General features: G+C 38.4%; 1 protein-coding gene across 1 annotated transcript; it reads right to left on the bottom strand.

Moving 5' to 3' along the window:
- Positions 1-12,627: 12,627 nt before the first annotated feature.
- LOC130966382 (uncharacterized) lies at positions 12,628-13,215 on the bottom strand. The gene has a single exon (XM_057891178.1). It carries the CDS (start codon positions 13,213-13,215, stop codon positions 12,628-12,630), a length of 588 nt encoding a protein of 195 aa, XP_057747161.1.
- Positions 13,216-17,554: the final 4,339 nt, after the last annotated feature.

Genomic DNA, 17,554 nt, shown 5'->3' on the forward strand with positions numbered 1-17,554 from the left:
CTCCGCGTCACTTTACCGCGACCTGTACGAACTAGCAGCGATTTCTGGGCTATTTTTGACCCAATTTTTGGCCCAGAAGACACAGTTTAAAGGCTATAAAGTGAGGGAATGCATCCATTCATCATATACAAGATACAACATACTTTTCATATTTTTAGATGTAATTTTTTGAGAGAGAGGCTCTCTCCTCTCTCTTAGGATTTAGGATTAGGATTTCTTTTAGGATTATGATTTATTTCTTCTTCATCACAGGTTCAATGTTCCTTTACTTTAATTTCTCTTCTACTTTTATTCATTCTATTATTTTATTTTAGTTTGCCAAATTGGCTTATGGACCATTCATGTTATGATTTTTTAATTAATATAATTTGAGGTATTTCAGACTCATGATTGCTTTTCTTTATTTATATAAATAATTTAGATTTTCCCCTTCTTGGCTTTGGTTAATTAATTGATAACTCTTGAGCTATCAAACTCATCGTGATTGATAATTGTTATTCTTGCTGATTAATTTAGATTCCTATAACTCTAGTCTTTCCTTAAGGAGTTGACTAGAACTTTAGGTGTTAAATTAATTTGTCCACTTAACTGACCTTCATAGTTAGAGGTTGACTTAGTGGGAGCAAAAATATAATTCTCAGCACCATTGATAAGGATAACTAGGATAGGACTTCCAGTTTTCATACCTTACCAAGAGTTTTATTAACTATTAATTTATTAACTTTCTGCAATCTATTTTCTCTTATTCAAACCCTTTTAAAAACCCAAAAACACTGTTTTCCATAACCAATAATAAAACACACTTCCCTGCAATTCCTTGAGAAGACGACCCGAGGTTTGAATACTTCGGTTTATAAATTTTATTGGGTTTGTTACTTGTGACAACCAAAACTTTTGTAAGAAAGGAATTCTTGTCGGTCTAGAAGCAATACTTACAACGGGAATTTATTTGTGAAAATTCTAGATTACGCGAGAGTTTCGTTTTTCAGGAACCCTTGCTCACTTCTCTCTCAATTCACGTTGCTTCAGCCTTCTAGTGCTGAAAGTGAGTAAATTTGTCACTTAAGTGACTTTTTATATGTTGGGCTTGGGCCCAACTTGGGCCCGGTCCAACCCGTTAGCGTTTTTGGCCCAACTTTGGGCCAAACCTTTAAAACTTGTGCTAGGTTTTCAATTTTAATTATTTTCTTAAGCTTTTCTACTGTTTTTATCATTCTTGCACAGTACTTGATAGATTTAAGCCGGTACTGCCAGTTAATTTACCGGTACACATTTTATGCGATTTTTTGCAAAAAATTACATTTTCCAACTCAGAAAAATCTGCTTAGTCCAAAAATCATATGTAAATTTTTTAATTAACATTCTAAATTTTTGGATCCTATTTTGGGCAATTTAATTATTTAATTAAGCGGTTAATTAGTCACAGTTCTTACAGTGGAAGTTGAGTTTGTGTGTGCATACACACAATTGTGTGCGTACGCACGTGTCTAAATGCGTGCCTCATTTAAGTGTGCATATGACCTGTGATTTCTAGCCCATTTTGGGCCCAATCCAACTCATTTCTGATGCTATTGAACCAAGGATTGAAGGCGGATGAACCAAGTAGTCTTAATTGAGATTTTTATTATGTTTTAGGATATTTCTAGAGAGAAGCTCTAACTTCTCTCTAGAATTTAGGGTTTCTTAGTTTAATTTCTGCATAGATTTAGATTTTAATCTTATTATAGTTTAGTTTTCTTTATATTTTTTTGTTCTATTATATTGAATTGCCTAGTTTCTCTTGTTAATTTCTTTATTTCGCTACTCTTTAGTTTATTAACAATTATTGATTTCTAATTTTTCTTTAATGCAATTTTATGTTTTTTATGTTACTAATGCTTACTTGAGTTAACTTCATTATTTTCTTGATTTTGGTAGTTATAGCTTTTATAATTCATGCAATTTATGATGTTTCCCTTGTATGCCTTCCAAGTATTTGATAAAATACCTCTTTTAGTTATTGAGTAGTTTTTCACACTTTTTTTGCCTTTGAATTGAGAAGTTAGATGACCTTAAGTCATTGATGTCCAATATTTATTGGTGATTTAGGGTTGTTAGTTGATTTTGTTTCCACTAAAGCTAGTCTTTCACTAAGCTAATTAGTTAGGTAGGATTTGTGGATTAAGATTAGTTTTGCCTATTTGACTTACTCTCAATATTAGGGTTGACTAAGTGAGATTAACTCTTCATAATTGCCTTGCTTGTTCTCAATGAATAGGATAGAAAATCTTGACTCTCAACTCTTGCCAAGATTTTCTTTAGCATTTGAATCTCCTTTAATTTCTTAGTTAATTACCTTTATTACTTTTTTATTTTCTTATAATTTAATTTCTTGTCTATTGCAATTACATCCTCTTTTTCCTTCAAAGCCAATAATACTTACACCTCACTGCAATTTCGTGGGAGAATGACTCGGGACTTAAAATTTTAATTTTTATTGATTTGAATTGTGATAAACAAATTAAACTTTAATTAGGGTCATTTATTAGTTTGGAATTATACTATTGACGAAACAATTCTTTTTGTGAAATTTTAAACCGACGTTTGGCCCTCATCATATCCACTGATGCGCCTTCCTCATTTTCTCTCAGCGTACAGAAGCGATCACGTCCATGAGTTGTAATTCGAGTCCTGTCCAAACCAAACAAGCGATATCAACGTGATGAGTCTCAATATCTCAAGTCAAGTACTTCAATTTCCCAAAGGTATACCCATGAACTTCATGCTAAACATATCAATTAGATATCCTAAATAGCACAGGCACAAACTCAAAGTTTGCATTGAAGCATAAGCAGTCTATCCCTCAGGCTCACAAGGACGAATTGCTCTAATACCATAATGTAACACTCTAACATTTAAATCTTTATGCTTGAGTCATAAGTGAATAATAATAAGGTGGTACAACTCAAGGAGGATATATAATACATATATAAGTAGAACAAATTATTAATCAAGAAGCCTAAATAAGGAGTAAAAGAAAATTGCGACTGAAAATGCACACGTGACGAAAAGTAATGCGTTCATGAAACAGAGTAAAATAAAAAATTAAATGGAGATTAGAGTACAGATAGAATATATATATATATATATATATATATATATATATATATATATATATATATATATATATATATATATATATATATATATATAATAGCCGCTAATCATGACCTGTGAAGTTTAGGCCAGCTAGGTTACAGAATTAAAAAACAGTTAATAACAAATCCTAACTCTCTAAAAGATACATCAAAGCCTCTATAGGAAAAGTTTCCAAAAGAATAATATATATATATATATCATTAAGTTTGCTAAAGAAAAAGGGAGAGAAATTTAAACAAAATATAGATCAGAACTCAAAAAAGACTTTGCCATCTTCTAGATGAACTCTAGCTCACTGTGGAGCACCAGGACCTGCATCTGAATAACAGATAATATATATGGAATGAGAACCCCTAGCCCATAGGTTCCTAGTATGGTAAAATTGCCAAATAGATACAATATAAGGTAACAAGTGTAAGAACTGCGACTAATTAACCACTTAATTAGTTAATTAATATTGCCCAAATTAGGTTCCAAAGAGTTAGAGTGAGAATTTGAGGATTTAAATATGATTTTTGGACTCAGTAGGTTTTTCTGAGTAAAAAATGTATTTTTTGCGAAAAACTGAGAAAAACCGCGAATCGACAGTCGAACCGGTTCAAGTTTCCCCGGTACTATGCAAGAAATAGTGAAAATAGTCAAAAACCTTAGAAAAATATTAGAAGTTGAAAATCGGGTGTTAATTTTAAAGGTTTGGCCCAAAGTTGGGCCAAACAGGTTAAAAATGCTAACGAGTTGGACCGAAACCAAGTTGGGCCCAAGCCCAACATATAAATAGGTCCCTTAAGTGAACCCTTCAGCCACATAAACACCAAAACCCAGCTGAAGTGAGATTGAAGAAGAGAGTGAGGGATCCATTAAAACACTATTCACTTCAATCCGCGATATCTTGAGCTACAGTGCTCCGATTCGCGTGCCGTTGGCGACAACGTGAAGCTCTTGCCAAGCCCGTCACTTCTATCCAAGATTTGTGGTAATCTTTTTGTCAAGTTTCGTGCCCTTATGAAATTCAAATTTTGGGGCTTTGGGTTTGAGTGAAATCTTGTGTTTTGGGTGTTTAGGTATACTCTAGCACTTGATTGCTTGTGGTTTTGGCTTCCAAAATTGTTGGGTAAGGTAAGAGCTCTTGAAACCCTTGTAAGGTTATGATTAAATTGTGCCTAGGTTGATTAGTGATGAGTTGTGTGTATATAGCTTGATTATTGTGAGTTTGGAAACTATTGGGATTTGTTGGAGCTTGTTGGTGATTGTTGGTGGCTTGCTTGTGGTTGGAAACCTATCTTGTGCTCAAATTGGGCTTTTTGGCATATTGGGAATCGGCCAAGGTATGGTTTTGGTTTCTTCTATGTAGTATATAATATTCATGGACACTTAGGCTAGTGACCCATAGGATAGGTTTGAAATTGATATGTTGTTGATGATTGGTCAGTTGATGATGTATAATTAATTGATATTGTTGATGTTGTTAAATAATGATGTTGAGATATGACGGACTTGGATGAATGAATATTGTTGATTATTAATATTAATCATGGTTGAGTTGATGATGAAGATTGATAGTGATAGAATGATGATTGGTGAATATGTTGGTGGATATGTGCTTGTAATGTTATATATACTTGATAATTGAGATTGAGAATGAGGAATTGTGATGGGAAAATTGGTATTAATTGTGAAAAGTGACCCAAGAGGGTAAATTGTGCTGTAGATAGGGGGTTTGGTATTGTTTTGGTTGGTTTGAGTTATGAAAATTGGGAAATTGGAAATTGTGAACTTTTGGTTAAAGTTGGTTTTTGGTGAACTTTTTCTGATAATAACTTATGCCTCAGTTTTCAAAATTGGTTGAAATTTGTTTAGAATTAAATTTTATTGAAGACTCTTCAAATTGATATAAAGTTTGTAAAATTTAGATTTTTGTAGAGTAAGTTATGATCATTCAAAGTTTGGTATCAAAATATGAAATTCTGCAAAGTTGCAAAAATTTGTGATTTCTGGTTTGTGCGCACGAACAGCCTTGTGCGCATGCACAACCCTGCAAAATTTTAAACCTGTGCACACACACAGACCTGTGCATACGCACACGCAGGGAAAGGCTTCCTGTTTACAGCGCTAGCACAGCTTGTGTGCGCACATAACCAATGAGAATTTACAACCTGTGCGTACGCACAGCCTTGTGCGCACGCACACATTGGGAAGGTAAGTCAGTTGAGGGCGCTAGCATAGTTTGTGCGAGCGAACAGAATTGTAAAATTTTGCACCTGTCCATATGCACACCTCTATGCGTATGCTCATGTTTTAAAACTTCTCCTGGGCATGCGCATGCACACCCTTATGCGTACGCACACGCCCTGTTTCTCAAACTTAAACTTTGTTTTTAACTATTTCACCTTCCCCACAAGATTGTAAGCTTTTGTGACACCATTTTAAGATTCTTGGGCATAATTTTGGGTATGAGAATATGGGAAAGAACCTAAGGGATTTAGTTGATATTATTATGAAAAAATAGAAAACAGAGGCTTAGGTTTTAGGTGTACGGAGGATGTGTTTGATGGCATGTGAAGGTAGATTGGTATATGAAATGTGAACTGATGAACTGTTGAGTTCGGAACTGAAATGTGAATTGACAGTAGTTGAGATGAGTCGAGGACTCGGAATGGAAATGTTGATTGACAGTGGTTAAGATGAGTCGAGGACTCGAATGTGCAATGATGAATCACTGATGTATTGAAAATGTTTTCTGAAAAACCACTGAGCTACTGTTTTATATTGAGATTATGAGACGCTATGCGCCCGACAGGGATAGTGGTTAATTTCGCCTGTTGAGGTAGCGGCGGCGGCAGCGTAAGGACGGTGGTTAATCCCGCTTATGTTGAGATGTGAGGTCTGAGGCAAGAGTATCCTGCTCGCATCCCTTCAGATCAATAGAGTGTGCAGGCATAAAATCCTGGTCGGTGATCCGAGCACCATACCTTGGGGGTTCCCAATGATGATTCCAAAGGGCGACTTCTCCATGGAGATATGTCGGGTTGGCAGTTGAACTGACAATGTGATATCACAGCCAGTAGGACAGGCTTTCATTATGTGCATCTTCTATCTGTTTACTTGCTTTGCCTATTTGTAATTGTTTGCCTAATTGTATAACATGCCTAATTTCTTACTTGAATTACTTGCCTTATATGCTTCTACTTGTGTTTTACTTGCATTGTTATTAATTGTGCTTTCTACTAGGATTGAGGAGGTTCGAAAGGCGGTGGCGATGGGATCACATGGAAGATAGGTTGGTGAAGGTTGTGGGACAGCAGAGATTGTTAGAATAGAAAATCCCCTAAGATAGATTACCCTTTATTGTATTATGGTTTAAGTTATGCTTTACTGTTTTAGTCTGCCTTAAGATTGAATCTTGTGATGGATATGAAGTCTAGGATTGCCTTTGGCATCCTAGGGTCTTATATCCTACATCACTGGACACTGTTACATACTGAGAACCTCCGGTTCTCATACCATATTTCTGTTGTGTTTTTCAGATGCAGGTCGCAACCCACCTCGGTGAGTTGCTTTGGATGGTGACAGAAGCAGAGGATCCTGTTGCTCTTGGAGTCTTTTTGATTTGTTTTGTCTATGTATATATCTCTCACTTTTGTATTTTGTTTTTGCCTAGAGGCATTACTTTGAGAGAGAAAAACTTGTATAAGCTAATTTTACTGTTTGGTTCTGTATATTTGTATATAGCTAGCCGACTTAAGCTCTGCGAGCCATGGCTAGATTCTTATGATATTATACTATTATCTTTTGTTATATTATATCTGTTTCTTGTGCTTTAAGTTAGAAGCTGATGCACAAAAACTTGTCTCTCAACAAATTTCCCTTCGGCAAGTATATCGAATTTGTCGTCAAGTAAAAACTCACAATAGAGTGAGGTCAAATCCCACAGGGATTGATTGGTCAAGCAACTTTAGTTGGAAGAGTATGCTTGTTGAGCTAAACAGAGTGTAGTTTGAGAATTCCAGAAAATTAAATGGCCAAAAAGTAAATAGCAGAAAATAAAGTGCAGAATCTTAAATGGGGATTTGGGGTAATGAGCATGAAAATGAAATGACAGAAAATAAAGAGAATGGGTAAGATCAGAAATGGGGAATTCATTGGGCTCAGGAGATGTTGTATTCTCTGGATCAAGTTCATTTTCATCTCCTCCTCAATCAATGCATCTATTAATCCACTTGGCAATCTTAGGTGATTAGATTCTAATTCCTTGGTAATCCAATCTCTCTAAGCTTGAACAATTGCCCAATTCCTTGATTTAATTGCTCATGGGAAGAGATGAAGTATGGTCACTGATTATATCACATGTATTTCCAAATCAAAGTGTTGGGAGGATTACATGTCACTATATCCGCCCAGACCCCAATTTGGTCCAACATGAGAAAGCATTTCTAGCATGATCTCCTCATCCCTTTTCCAAGGCTCAGAGGAGATCCAATTATGGAGAGTTTCTTTTCCAAGACAACTAACCAATTGAATTAAGATCGAAAGCCTTCTAGTAAATCAAAAGAGAAGAAAGAAGAAGAGAATGAAAACTATAATTGATCCATCAAATTACAACAGAGCTCCCTAACCCAATGAAAGGGGTTTAGTTGTTCATAACTCTAGAAATGGAAAATGGCAGAAAATAATACATCCCAGCTAAAAGTGCAGAAAAGTAAATATACAGAGAGTAGTTCTCCAAAGTGCCAAGCCTCTCTATAGTTCAAAACTACTCCTATATATACTATCCTCTTGATCTTCTAGTGAGTTCTTCAAGTCTTGGATGTGGGCTTTGGATCTTGAGTTGAAGCAGTTCCAATCTTTAGTGGGCCCAGCTTGCAGAGAAGTATGAATTAGGCATGGGTGATAGTGAAGTTAACGTTAAGTGACATTGTGGGTTCGAGAACGTTAGTGGCAATCACAATTTTCACTAACGTTCCAACCCCATATAGCCTATGTTAATTCCAATCTTTGGCTTATAACCCTTTGTCCCTACGTTAGAGTTCACGTTAGTGTAACTAACGTGGCTCTTAACGTGGTTATGCCTCACCTTCGAGAGCGTTAGTGACACTTACCTTTGTCACTAACGCTCAAAGTGCCCCTACTCTCCACGTTAGAGCTCACGTTAACTAAGTTAACGTGGCCACTAACGTGGTAGTAATGCCATCTTCCAACGTTAGTGACAAAGGTGAGTGTCACTAACGTTGGCTCATCAATCTCAGCTCTACGTTAACTTTCACGTTAGTGGTCTTAACGTGACCACTAACGTGGGCAATGCTAGTTGATCCAACGTTAGTGACAAAGGTGAGTGTCACTAACGTTGGCATTGTTCCTCTCTTCCACGTTAGTTAACGTGACTCTTAACGTGGCTCATTGCCAAGTCTTGGAACGTTAGTGGTGTTCATGTTTACCACTAACGTTGGAGCTTTCTTTTGTCTCCACGTTAACTTCCACGTTAACTTAGTTATCGTGGCAATTAACGTGGGTTTATGATGGCTTCGCGGGTGTTATTGGTGATCACTTTTCTCCTTAACGTTGCAAGCTATTTACCATTCCACGTTAGTGGTCACGTTAACTAGATTAACGTGAGTACTAACGTGGTTCTTCCTTGCTTTCTTTGTCCTGAAATCAAGCAAATAAAGTGCATCAAAGCTGTAGCCAAAGTCATGAGATTATGCATCATCAATTTATCATTCAATTCTAGCAAAATCCTCATGAAATCATGTGAAATTCACAATAGTTGCTTGAATCAAGGTGTACGTGTATTTTCATCCAAAACTTGCCTTATTCTCTAAGAAAATGCATGAAACTACCTTAAAACAGTAAAGAAAAGGTCAGTGAAACTGGCCTAGATGCCCTGGCATCAGAAGCTTCGTTAGTACGTTTTGCGCTTTTTAAATCTTGCTAAGTGCTCTGTAGGATCCTTTGAGACTTCTTAATTGTTGATCCTTCCTTCTTTTCCAAGGTTTATTACATTCTTCTTTTGGCTAAGTGCTCTGTAGGAGGGCGACTCTTTATGATAAGCTTTCAGTCAACACTCCCAAACCAGTTGGCTCAAGGTGCTAGGTGTTAAGACACCCCTACGGACTTACTCCCCCAAGTCTCTTTCCCTCATACATACACACCACAGGCACATGGTTTGTTATTTTTCTTTCTTGAGACCTTGGTGTCTAGCACCTCTTTTGGTTACTAAGTGTTCTGTAGCAAAGGTCACTCTTGATAGTGGACTTTCAGCTGATAATCCCGGATTAGTTAATCAAAGTTACCAAGTGATGAGGCACCCCTAAGAGCTTATTCATCCAAGCATATCCCTTGCACATGAACACCACAGACACATGCCTCAATCTTAAAACCCTTGGTGCCTAGCATTGTTTCTTATTATGTTTCTTTCTTTTTCTTATTGGAATCTTATTATTTAGTTAGTCTCATAGGATGTGTTTCAAGCATAGGATTCAGGGTAGATAGTTGCCTTCTTTCCTTGTTTGGTTAACTGATGAGCGGATAATTTATACGCTTTTTGGCATTATTTTTAGTGTGTTTCTAGTATGTTTTAGTTAGTTTTTATTATATTTTTATTAGTTTTTAGTTAAAATTCACTTTTCTGGACTTTACTATGAGTTTTTGTATTTTTCTGTGATTTCAGGTATTTTCTGGCTGAAATTGAGGGACCTGAGCAAAAATCTGATTCAGAGGCTGAAAAGGACTGCAGATGCTGTTGGATTCTGACCTCCCTGCACTCGAAGTAGATTTTCTGGAGCTACAGAAGCCTAATTGGCGCTCTCTTAACTGCGTTGGAAAGTAGACATCCTGGGCTTTTCAGCAATGTATAATAGTCCATACTTTGCCTGAGATTTGATGGCCCAAACAGGCGTTCCAAGTCAGCTCAAGAATTCTGGCGTAAAACGCCGGAACTGGCACAAGAATGGGAGTTAAACGCCCAAACTGGCACAAAAGCTGGCGTTTAACTCCAAGAAAAGTCTCTACACATGAAAGCTTCAATGCTCAGCCCAAGCACACACCAAGTGGGCCCGGAAGTGGATTTTTATGTCATTTACTCATTTCTATAAACCCTAGGCTACTAGTTCTCTACAAATAGGACCTTTTACTATTGTATTCTAATCTTGGTAGCTACCTTTAGTCTTATGCTATCTTAGATCATGGGACTGGCCTCACGGCCATGCCTAGACCTTGTTCTTATGTATTTTCAACGGTGGAGTTTCTACACACCATAGATTAAGGTGTGGAGCTCTGCTGTACCTCGAGTATTAATGCAATTACTATTGTTCTTCTATTCAATTCAGCTTATTCTTGTTCTAAGATATTCATTCGCACCTAAGAACATGATGAATGTGATGATTATGTGACACTCATCATCATTCTCACTTATGAACGAGTGCCTGACAACCACTTCTGTTCTACAAGCAAACAAGGCTTGAATGTTTATCTCTTGGATCCCTTAATCAGAATCTTCGTGGTATAAGCTAGAATTGATAGCGGCATTCAAGAGAATCCGGAAGGTCTAAACCTTGTCTGTGGTATTCTGAGTAGGATTCAAGTATTGAATGACTGTGACGAGCTTCAAACTCCTGAAGGCTGGGCGTTAGTGACAGACGCAAAAGAATCACTGGATTCTGTTCCAACCTGATTGAGAACCGACAGATGATTAGCCGTGCTGTGACAGAGCGCGTTGAACATTTTCACTGAGAGGACGGGACTGTAGCCACTGACAACGGTGATGCCCAACATACAGCTTGCCATGGAAAGGAGTAAGAAGGATTGGATGAAGACAGTAGGAAAGCAGAGAGACGGAAGGGACAGAGCATCTCCATACGCTTATCTGAAATTTCCACCAATGAATTACATAAGTATCTCTATCTTTATTTTATGCTTTATTCATAAATCATCTATAACCATTTGAATCTGTCTGACTGAGATTTACAAGATGACCATAGCTTGCTTCATACCAACAATCTCCGTGGGATCGACCCTTACTCGCGTAAGGTTTATTACTTGGACGACCCAGTGCACTTGCTGGTTAGTTGTGCAAAGTTGTGATAAAGAGTTGAGATTGCAATTGAGCGTACCATGTTGATGGCGCCATTGATGATCACAATTTCGTGCACCATGAACCAACTTAGCTTACTAATCATCCTACCACAAACATTTAGAACCTACTTCACGAAATAACTCCACTCTTGTTCTTTTCATAGCATTTTCTTTTTGATTAACTTAAAGGACAAGCATACAAGTAAGAAAGATGAACATGCAGAAAGGACATTAGACTAGCACACTTGGGTGTGAATAAAAAGGAACAAGCAGAGTATGAAGGTTCTATTCAATCATTTTTCAATTAGAGTTTTGCATTTCGAGATAGTTTGATACAACCTCATGATGTCTTCCTTGGTATCCTAGCATTTGCATCCTTGTCTGTTTCCTCAGATGATGAGGTATGATCATTTCCTGAGATTGATTGAATTCCTGCAACACTATTGAGAGTTGCTTGTTTCCCCAAGCACTTGAAAAAGGGTTAGTATGCATGTGTGCTTGTGAGCTTCTGAACTTAATTTGGTGTGTGAACACCAAACTTAGTTCTTTGCTTACTTCGACAAATTGAATGCATGCAGAAACCTTGTGTGCTTTTTATTAAGAAACATGTATGAGTTAAAAAGATAAACTATGCATTAGAGGTTAAACCTCTGTCAAGTAAGTTCTCTGGTTGCTAGAGCAATGTTTTCCCACTAAAGGGTTGCAATGCACTCTTTAGTTGGAGTTTTTGGTGGAACACCAAACTTAGAGTCCTATATTCATCCTTGAATTGTTTTTGGTGTGTAACACCAAACTTAGCTCCTCACACTACAGAGAATCCAACTTGAAAATTTTTATTGAAAGACTCATGAAAAGAGAATTACCTCAGGTTGGGTTACCTCCCAACAGAGTGCTTTTTTTAGCGTCGCTAGCTCGACGGTTCTTTCCTTAGTTGAGGTTATACTTCTGTTTGAGGGTTTCCCCCATGCTGCCCAAATAGTGTTTAAGTCTTTGTCCATTCACAGTGAATTTCCTCTTTGAGCCTTCTTCCATGATTTCTATGTGTCCATAAGGTGAGACTTTTGTGACTAGAAAGGGCCCCGACCATCTTGATTTGAGTTTCCTAGGAAAGAGTTTCAGTCTGGAGTTGTAAAAAAGCACATATTGCCCTTCATCGAAACTTCTTGGTGCCAGGTTAAGATCATGTCTCCTTTTTGCTTTTTCCTTATAAATCTTGGTATTTTCATAGGCTTGAGACCTAAACTCTTCTATTTCTTGAAGCTGCAAAACCCTCTTTTCACTAGCAGCGGTGCTGTCTAGGTTCAGTGTTTTAATAGCCCAGGAGGCCTTGTGCTCCACCTCTAATGGCAAGTGACAGGCCTTGCCGTATACCAGTTGATATGGAGACATCCCAATTGGTGTTTTGAAGGCTGTCCTGTATGCCTAAAGAGCATCATCTAGCTTCTTTGCCCAGTCTTTTCTTGATATCCCCACAGTCTTTTCCAAGATCCTTTTCAACTCTCGATTAGATATCTCTGTTTGCCCACTTGTTTGGGGATGATAAGGTGTGGCAACCTTATGCTTCACCCCATATCTTAGGAGTAGGGTTTCCAATGGTCTATTGCAGAAATGGCTCCCTCCATCACTTATGAGGGCTCGTGGGACTCCAAATCTGGTGAAGATATTCCTTCGAAGAAAGTTTATGACTACCTTGTTGTCATTGGTTGGGGTTGCCACGGCCTCCACCCACTTAGATACATAGTCTACTACCACCAAGATATACTTGTTCGAATATGAGGGTGGAAATGGTCCCATGAAGTCGATCCCCCATACATCGAACAGTTCAAGCTCTAGAATGTATTGCTGTGGCATCTCATTTCTCTTGGGCAGATTGCCAGCCCTTTCGTACTCATTGCAGCTTCTCACCAATTCCTTAGCATCCTTGAAGATAGTGGGCCAGAAGAACCCACATTGCAGTACCTTTGCGGCAGTTCTTTCTCCTCCAAAATGACCTCCACAGCTAGTGTTCATACCCTGGGTCGAGCTGGCCGACCCGAGATGTTCTACAGGCAAAGCGACCGACCTCTTCAGGTCAGGACAACCCGACCTCTTCTCAAAGTGCTCGGCCAAGTCATCTGAAAAGCCCAAAGAAGGGCCCAAATAGAGGAACACGCCCCAAATTCTAAAGCATCCCAAACCTACAGAGGGAAGGGCGATTCCCATGAAAGATAATCTGACCTCACCTAGAAGGTAAGATAAGATAAGATAACTAACTTATCTTATCTAAAAAGGTCACGCCCCATCACTATAAATACACTGGAGCACCCAAGTATAACTCATACTCTAATTCTACTCATACCCTCTGGGGACTAAGGAATCAACACCGCCACCAATTCCAACAAGTCGGACACAACAACTCCGACCATTACAGAAGATCTCATCCGAGATCGACATATAGTTTCAGGTAACCCTCAGAACATTGGCGCCGTTACCGGGGAACCTGGAAGTCATTCCATTACCATGGCGGACGACCATGACAACGATCACACCTCAGATCTAGAAGAAAAAACGCCGCATAAAAATGCGGACACAACACCAAAAGATACTCCCCAAATCAACAATAAGAACTCCCCAAACGAGGGAGCCCTAGAGGCATTTCAAGATCGGTTAAAACAACTTGAGGAAGACGCTCTATGTCAACGGGAGGCTGAGAACGATCTACAAAGAGAAATAAGGCGACGTCGGGAACTGGAAGCCAAACTCCTAAAAATTGAAGCCGATGTCAAGACGAAAGCCAGCCGATCCATTCCCGAAGATAACGTACGAAAGGAGCAAGACCCATTCACCAAAGAAATCATGAAGACAAAAATCCCAAAGGACTTTAAACTCCCAGACACCACACATCCCAGCCATCATCTCAGCAACTTCAGAAGCAGAATGTACCTCACCGATGCCTCAGATGCAGTTCGTTGCAAAGCCTTTCCAACTACTTTAACAAAAACAGCAATTAGATGGTTCGACAGTCTCCCTCCTAGGTCCATCTCGAGTTTCGACGGCATGGCTAAAAAATTCCTGGCCAGATTCTCCATTCAGAAGGATAAAGCTAAACATGCTCCGAGCTTACTAGGAATCAGACAAGGAGAGCGGGAAACCCTGCGTAACTACATGGAGAGATTCAACAAAACATGCATGGATATACAAAACCTTCCAACAGAAGCTGCCATCATGGGTCTCATTAATGGCCTGCGAGAAGGGCCTTTTAGTCAATCTATATCAAAGAAGTACCCCACATCTCTGAATGAGGTGCAGGAGCGAGCGGAAAAGTACATCAACATGGAGGAAAACTCCCGATTAGGAGAGACCTCAAAAGCAGGGTTCACCCCTCAGGATAAAGACAAAGATTCCAGAAAAAAGGAAGATCGACATGGAGAGAAAATCAAAAAATACCACAATTACACCCCTCTTCAGGTGTCTCTTGTGGATGTCTACAGAGAAGTCTGCAACACGGAAAAAATACCACCAGCTCGACCACTCAAAGGCAAAAAGGGAGGAGGAAACTGGGCTGAATATTGTGAATACCATCGGATCCATGGACACTCCACCAATGAGTGTTTCGACCTGAAAAATGTCATAGAAAAACTGATGCGGCATAAATTGGTGAATTAAAAATTATTAAAATATATACGTTGCAAGTACAGTTCTTAATTCACCAGAAATCCACTTATCAATTTAGAAAGGTGTCACAGGAATTTAAAATTAAAATACTGGGAGTATGAATCCCAGGTCGTCTCCCAACGAGTTGCAGAAAAGTGTGCTATTTTATTAATTAGATGTTTTCAAAAAGGTTTGAGTTAAGTAAACAGGAAATAAAATTGGAAAATTTGAATAATGTAAATAAAAGCCTTGACTGGGAGTTGATTAGTTGGAAATCCCGCTGTTGTTGGATTACTCTCTAGATTAATTGATAATTAAAGGTTATCCTGTTTAGTTATCTCTTACTAGGTAAGGGAAAGTCAAATAAGTTGGGATGCTATGCCCGTTCACAAGTTGCAACCCACTTAATTAAAAGGGATTGGTGTTAGTGACTAGAGGGCAAGCCAACAATAACCCAATTATAATCTTTCTTTCAAGCCTTCCAACTCAAGGGTTCTTTTCAATCAACTCCCCATCAAGTTAGGGAACTACTCGCTCATTGTGAATGTAAAATTCATAACATATGAAAGGGAATTGAAGAAAGACATTGTAAATAAAAATCAAATAATCAATTAAAAATAAAAATAATCCTTGTATTAAATAATCCTAAATATATACCAATGGTAAAATTAAGCAAAGCAAAGGACATGGAAGAGTAAAGCCAAGTAAAGAAAACGAACTAGAATGATGAAGTTTTGATGAGGTAATAACTCTTCTCAGTATCCCAATGCAAAAAGTGGTAGAAAAATAAAATCCTAAGAACTATGAATGTCTAGAGAGAAAACCTAGAGGAGGAGTAAAAACTAGATCTGAAACTAAAACTCTGTAGAATAAATTGTTGTCTCTGGTTTCTGCATATTCTCTAGCTCTAGTCTGCTGTTCTGGGCCAAAAACTGGGTCAAAATAGGGCCTAAAATCGCCCCCAGCGAATCCTGCAGATTATGCAGATTGCGCACGTCACGCGATCATGTCATCCATGCGGATGCATCATTCGCGTTTTTCCCTGCCACGCATTTGCGTCATCCACGCCTCCGCGTCACTTGTGCTTTTCCATTCCGTGCGGTCGCGTGAGCCATGCGGCCGCGTCACTGCGATTTCTCCTCTTTCGTGCAAACGCGTGAGCCATGCGGCCGCATCACTTCTCGCTGGTTATCTCCTCAATTTCTTGTGTTCCTTCCATTTTTGCTAGCTTCCCTTTCATTCTCCAACTCATCCATGCCCTATAAAGCCTGAAACATTTAACACACAGATTACGGTATTGAATGGGATAAAGGAAAACTAAAATGCATAATTAAAAAGTCTCTAGGAAGCAGTTTTCAACCATGTAGTAATTTCAGGAAGGAAATATAAATGCATGCTAAATTAATGAATAAGTGGGTAAGGATCATGATAAAACCACATAGCTGTGCACTCCAATTCATGGAGCTATGCTTCAGAACCACAAGATGAAAAAGAAAATCATATGGGATATTTCCCTCCACCACAAAATGATGCAAGTCATGATTCTAACAGTGGCTGGGAAGGGAATTCTAGTGCTCCATGTGATATTCATCCAAACACATCATCACTTAACCATACTTCAACAGAAAGCCCCTTTCAAAACTCACCACCCACACAAACTTCCATGAACCACTCAAGGCTCTCAAAGCTTGAGTCCATGTTCAAAAAATATGAGGAGGAGACAAAGAAATTCTGGAAAAGAAAAGAAAACTTCTTCACAAACATGGAAGTGCACGTAGCTCAAGTGGTGAGTGCAACGAAAAAGGAGGAAAAACAAGAGGAAGAGGCTACTGCATCAAGTGAAATTGCAAAGAAGGAAGAGGTGGTGGAAACATTTGAACCTAAAACTGCACTTGAGATGACAAGAGAACCTGAACACTCACAACCTCCTCAAACTCCCCTAGACCAAAGATGCTCAACACTGATCGAAAAATATGAAGAGGAGATGAAGAAAGCTTGGGAAAATCAACAAACCTCCTCCATGAAAGAGTTATTAAAGCAAATGTTGAGTGTAAAAGAGGAAGTGGAAGAACAAGCTAGTGAGGAGGATACTCAAGAGAAGTCAAACTCAAGTGAAGCAGAGAAGTACATAGAAGAAAAGCTCATGGAACCACCAATGCAAAAAGCCCTGGATGAATACAAAACTCCAATAATCACACAACAACCAAGTCTTGAATTCAAAGAAGTGAAGGCAACTAACAAGAACACCAATTCTGTCCCTAATCCAGCAAGCAAGACCAATCAAGTCATTTGCAAAAGGAATCTTGCTGAGGAAAGGCCAAGACAAGGGACACTAGCTGAATCTTTCCCTCCTTTGAGGTCATTCCTCTTAACAAACTGGAAGAAGAGGAAGAAAGTGAAGAACAACATGTCAAGCTAATGACACTAAAAGAGCACTTGTTGGGAGGTAACCCAACCGTAGGTATAATTTCTCTTCTCTGCTTTGTTTTCTTTCTTTACTTTGTTTAAATTCAATAAATTGGCATATGGTTACATTCTAAGTTTGGTGTTGCCATGCAACACATTTTCAATCTTTTTGGATGATTGCATCAAATCAAAAATGAAAGTGACACACCAAGATTCTAAGTTTGGTGTACCACTTATTTTTCTATGCAATTCATTCAAGCAACACTACTTGTCTGCATAATCATAATGCCTCTGCAGTTTTATTTTTTTC

Source organism: Arachis stenosperma, chromosome 3 (assembly GCF_014773155.1).
Source record: "Arachis stenosperma cultivar V10309 chromosome 3, arast.V10309.gnm1.PFL2, whole genome shotgun sequence".
NCBI lineage: Eukaryota > Viridiplantae > Streptophyta > Magnoliopsida > Fabales > Fabaceae > Arachis > Arachis stenosperma.

Excerpts from the sequence above, each read along its gene's own strand:
- LOC130966382 (XM_057891178.1), bottom strand. The coding sequence starts at position 13,215 with ATGAACACTAGCTGTGGAGGTCATTTTGGAGGAGAAAGAACTGCCGCA.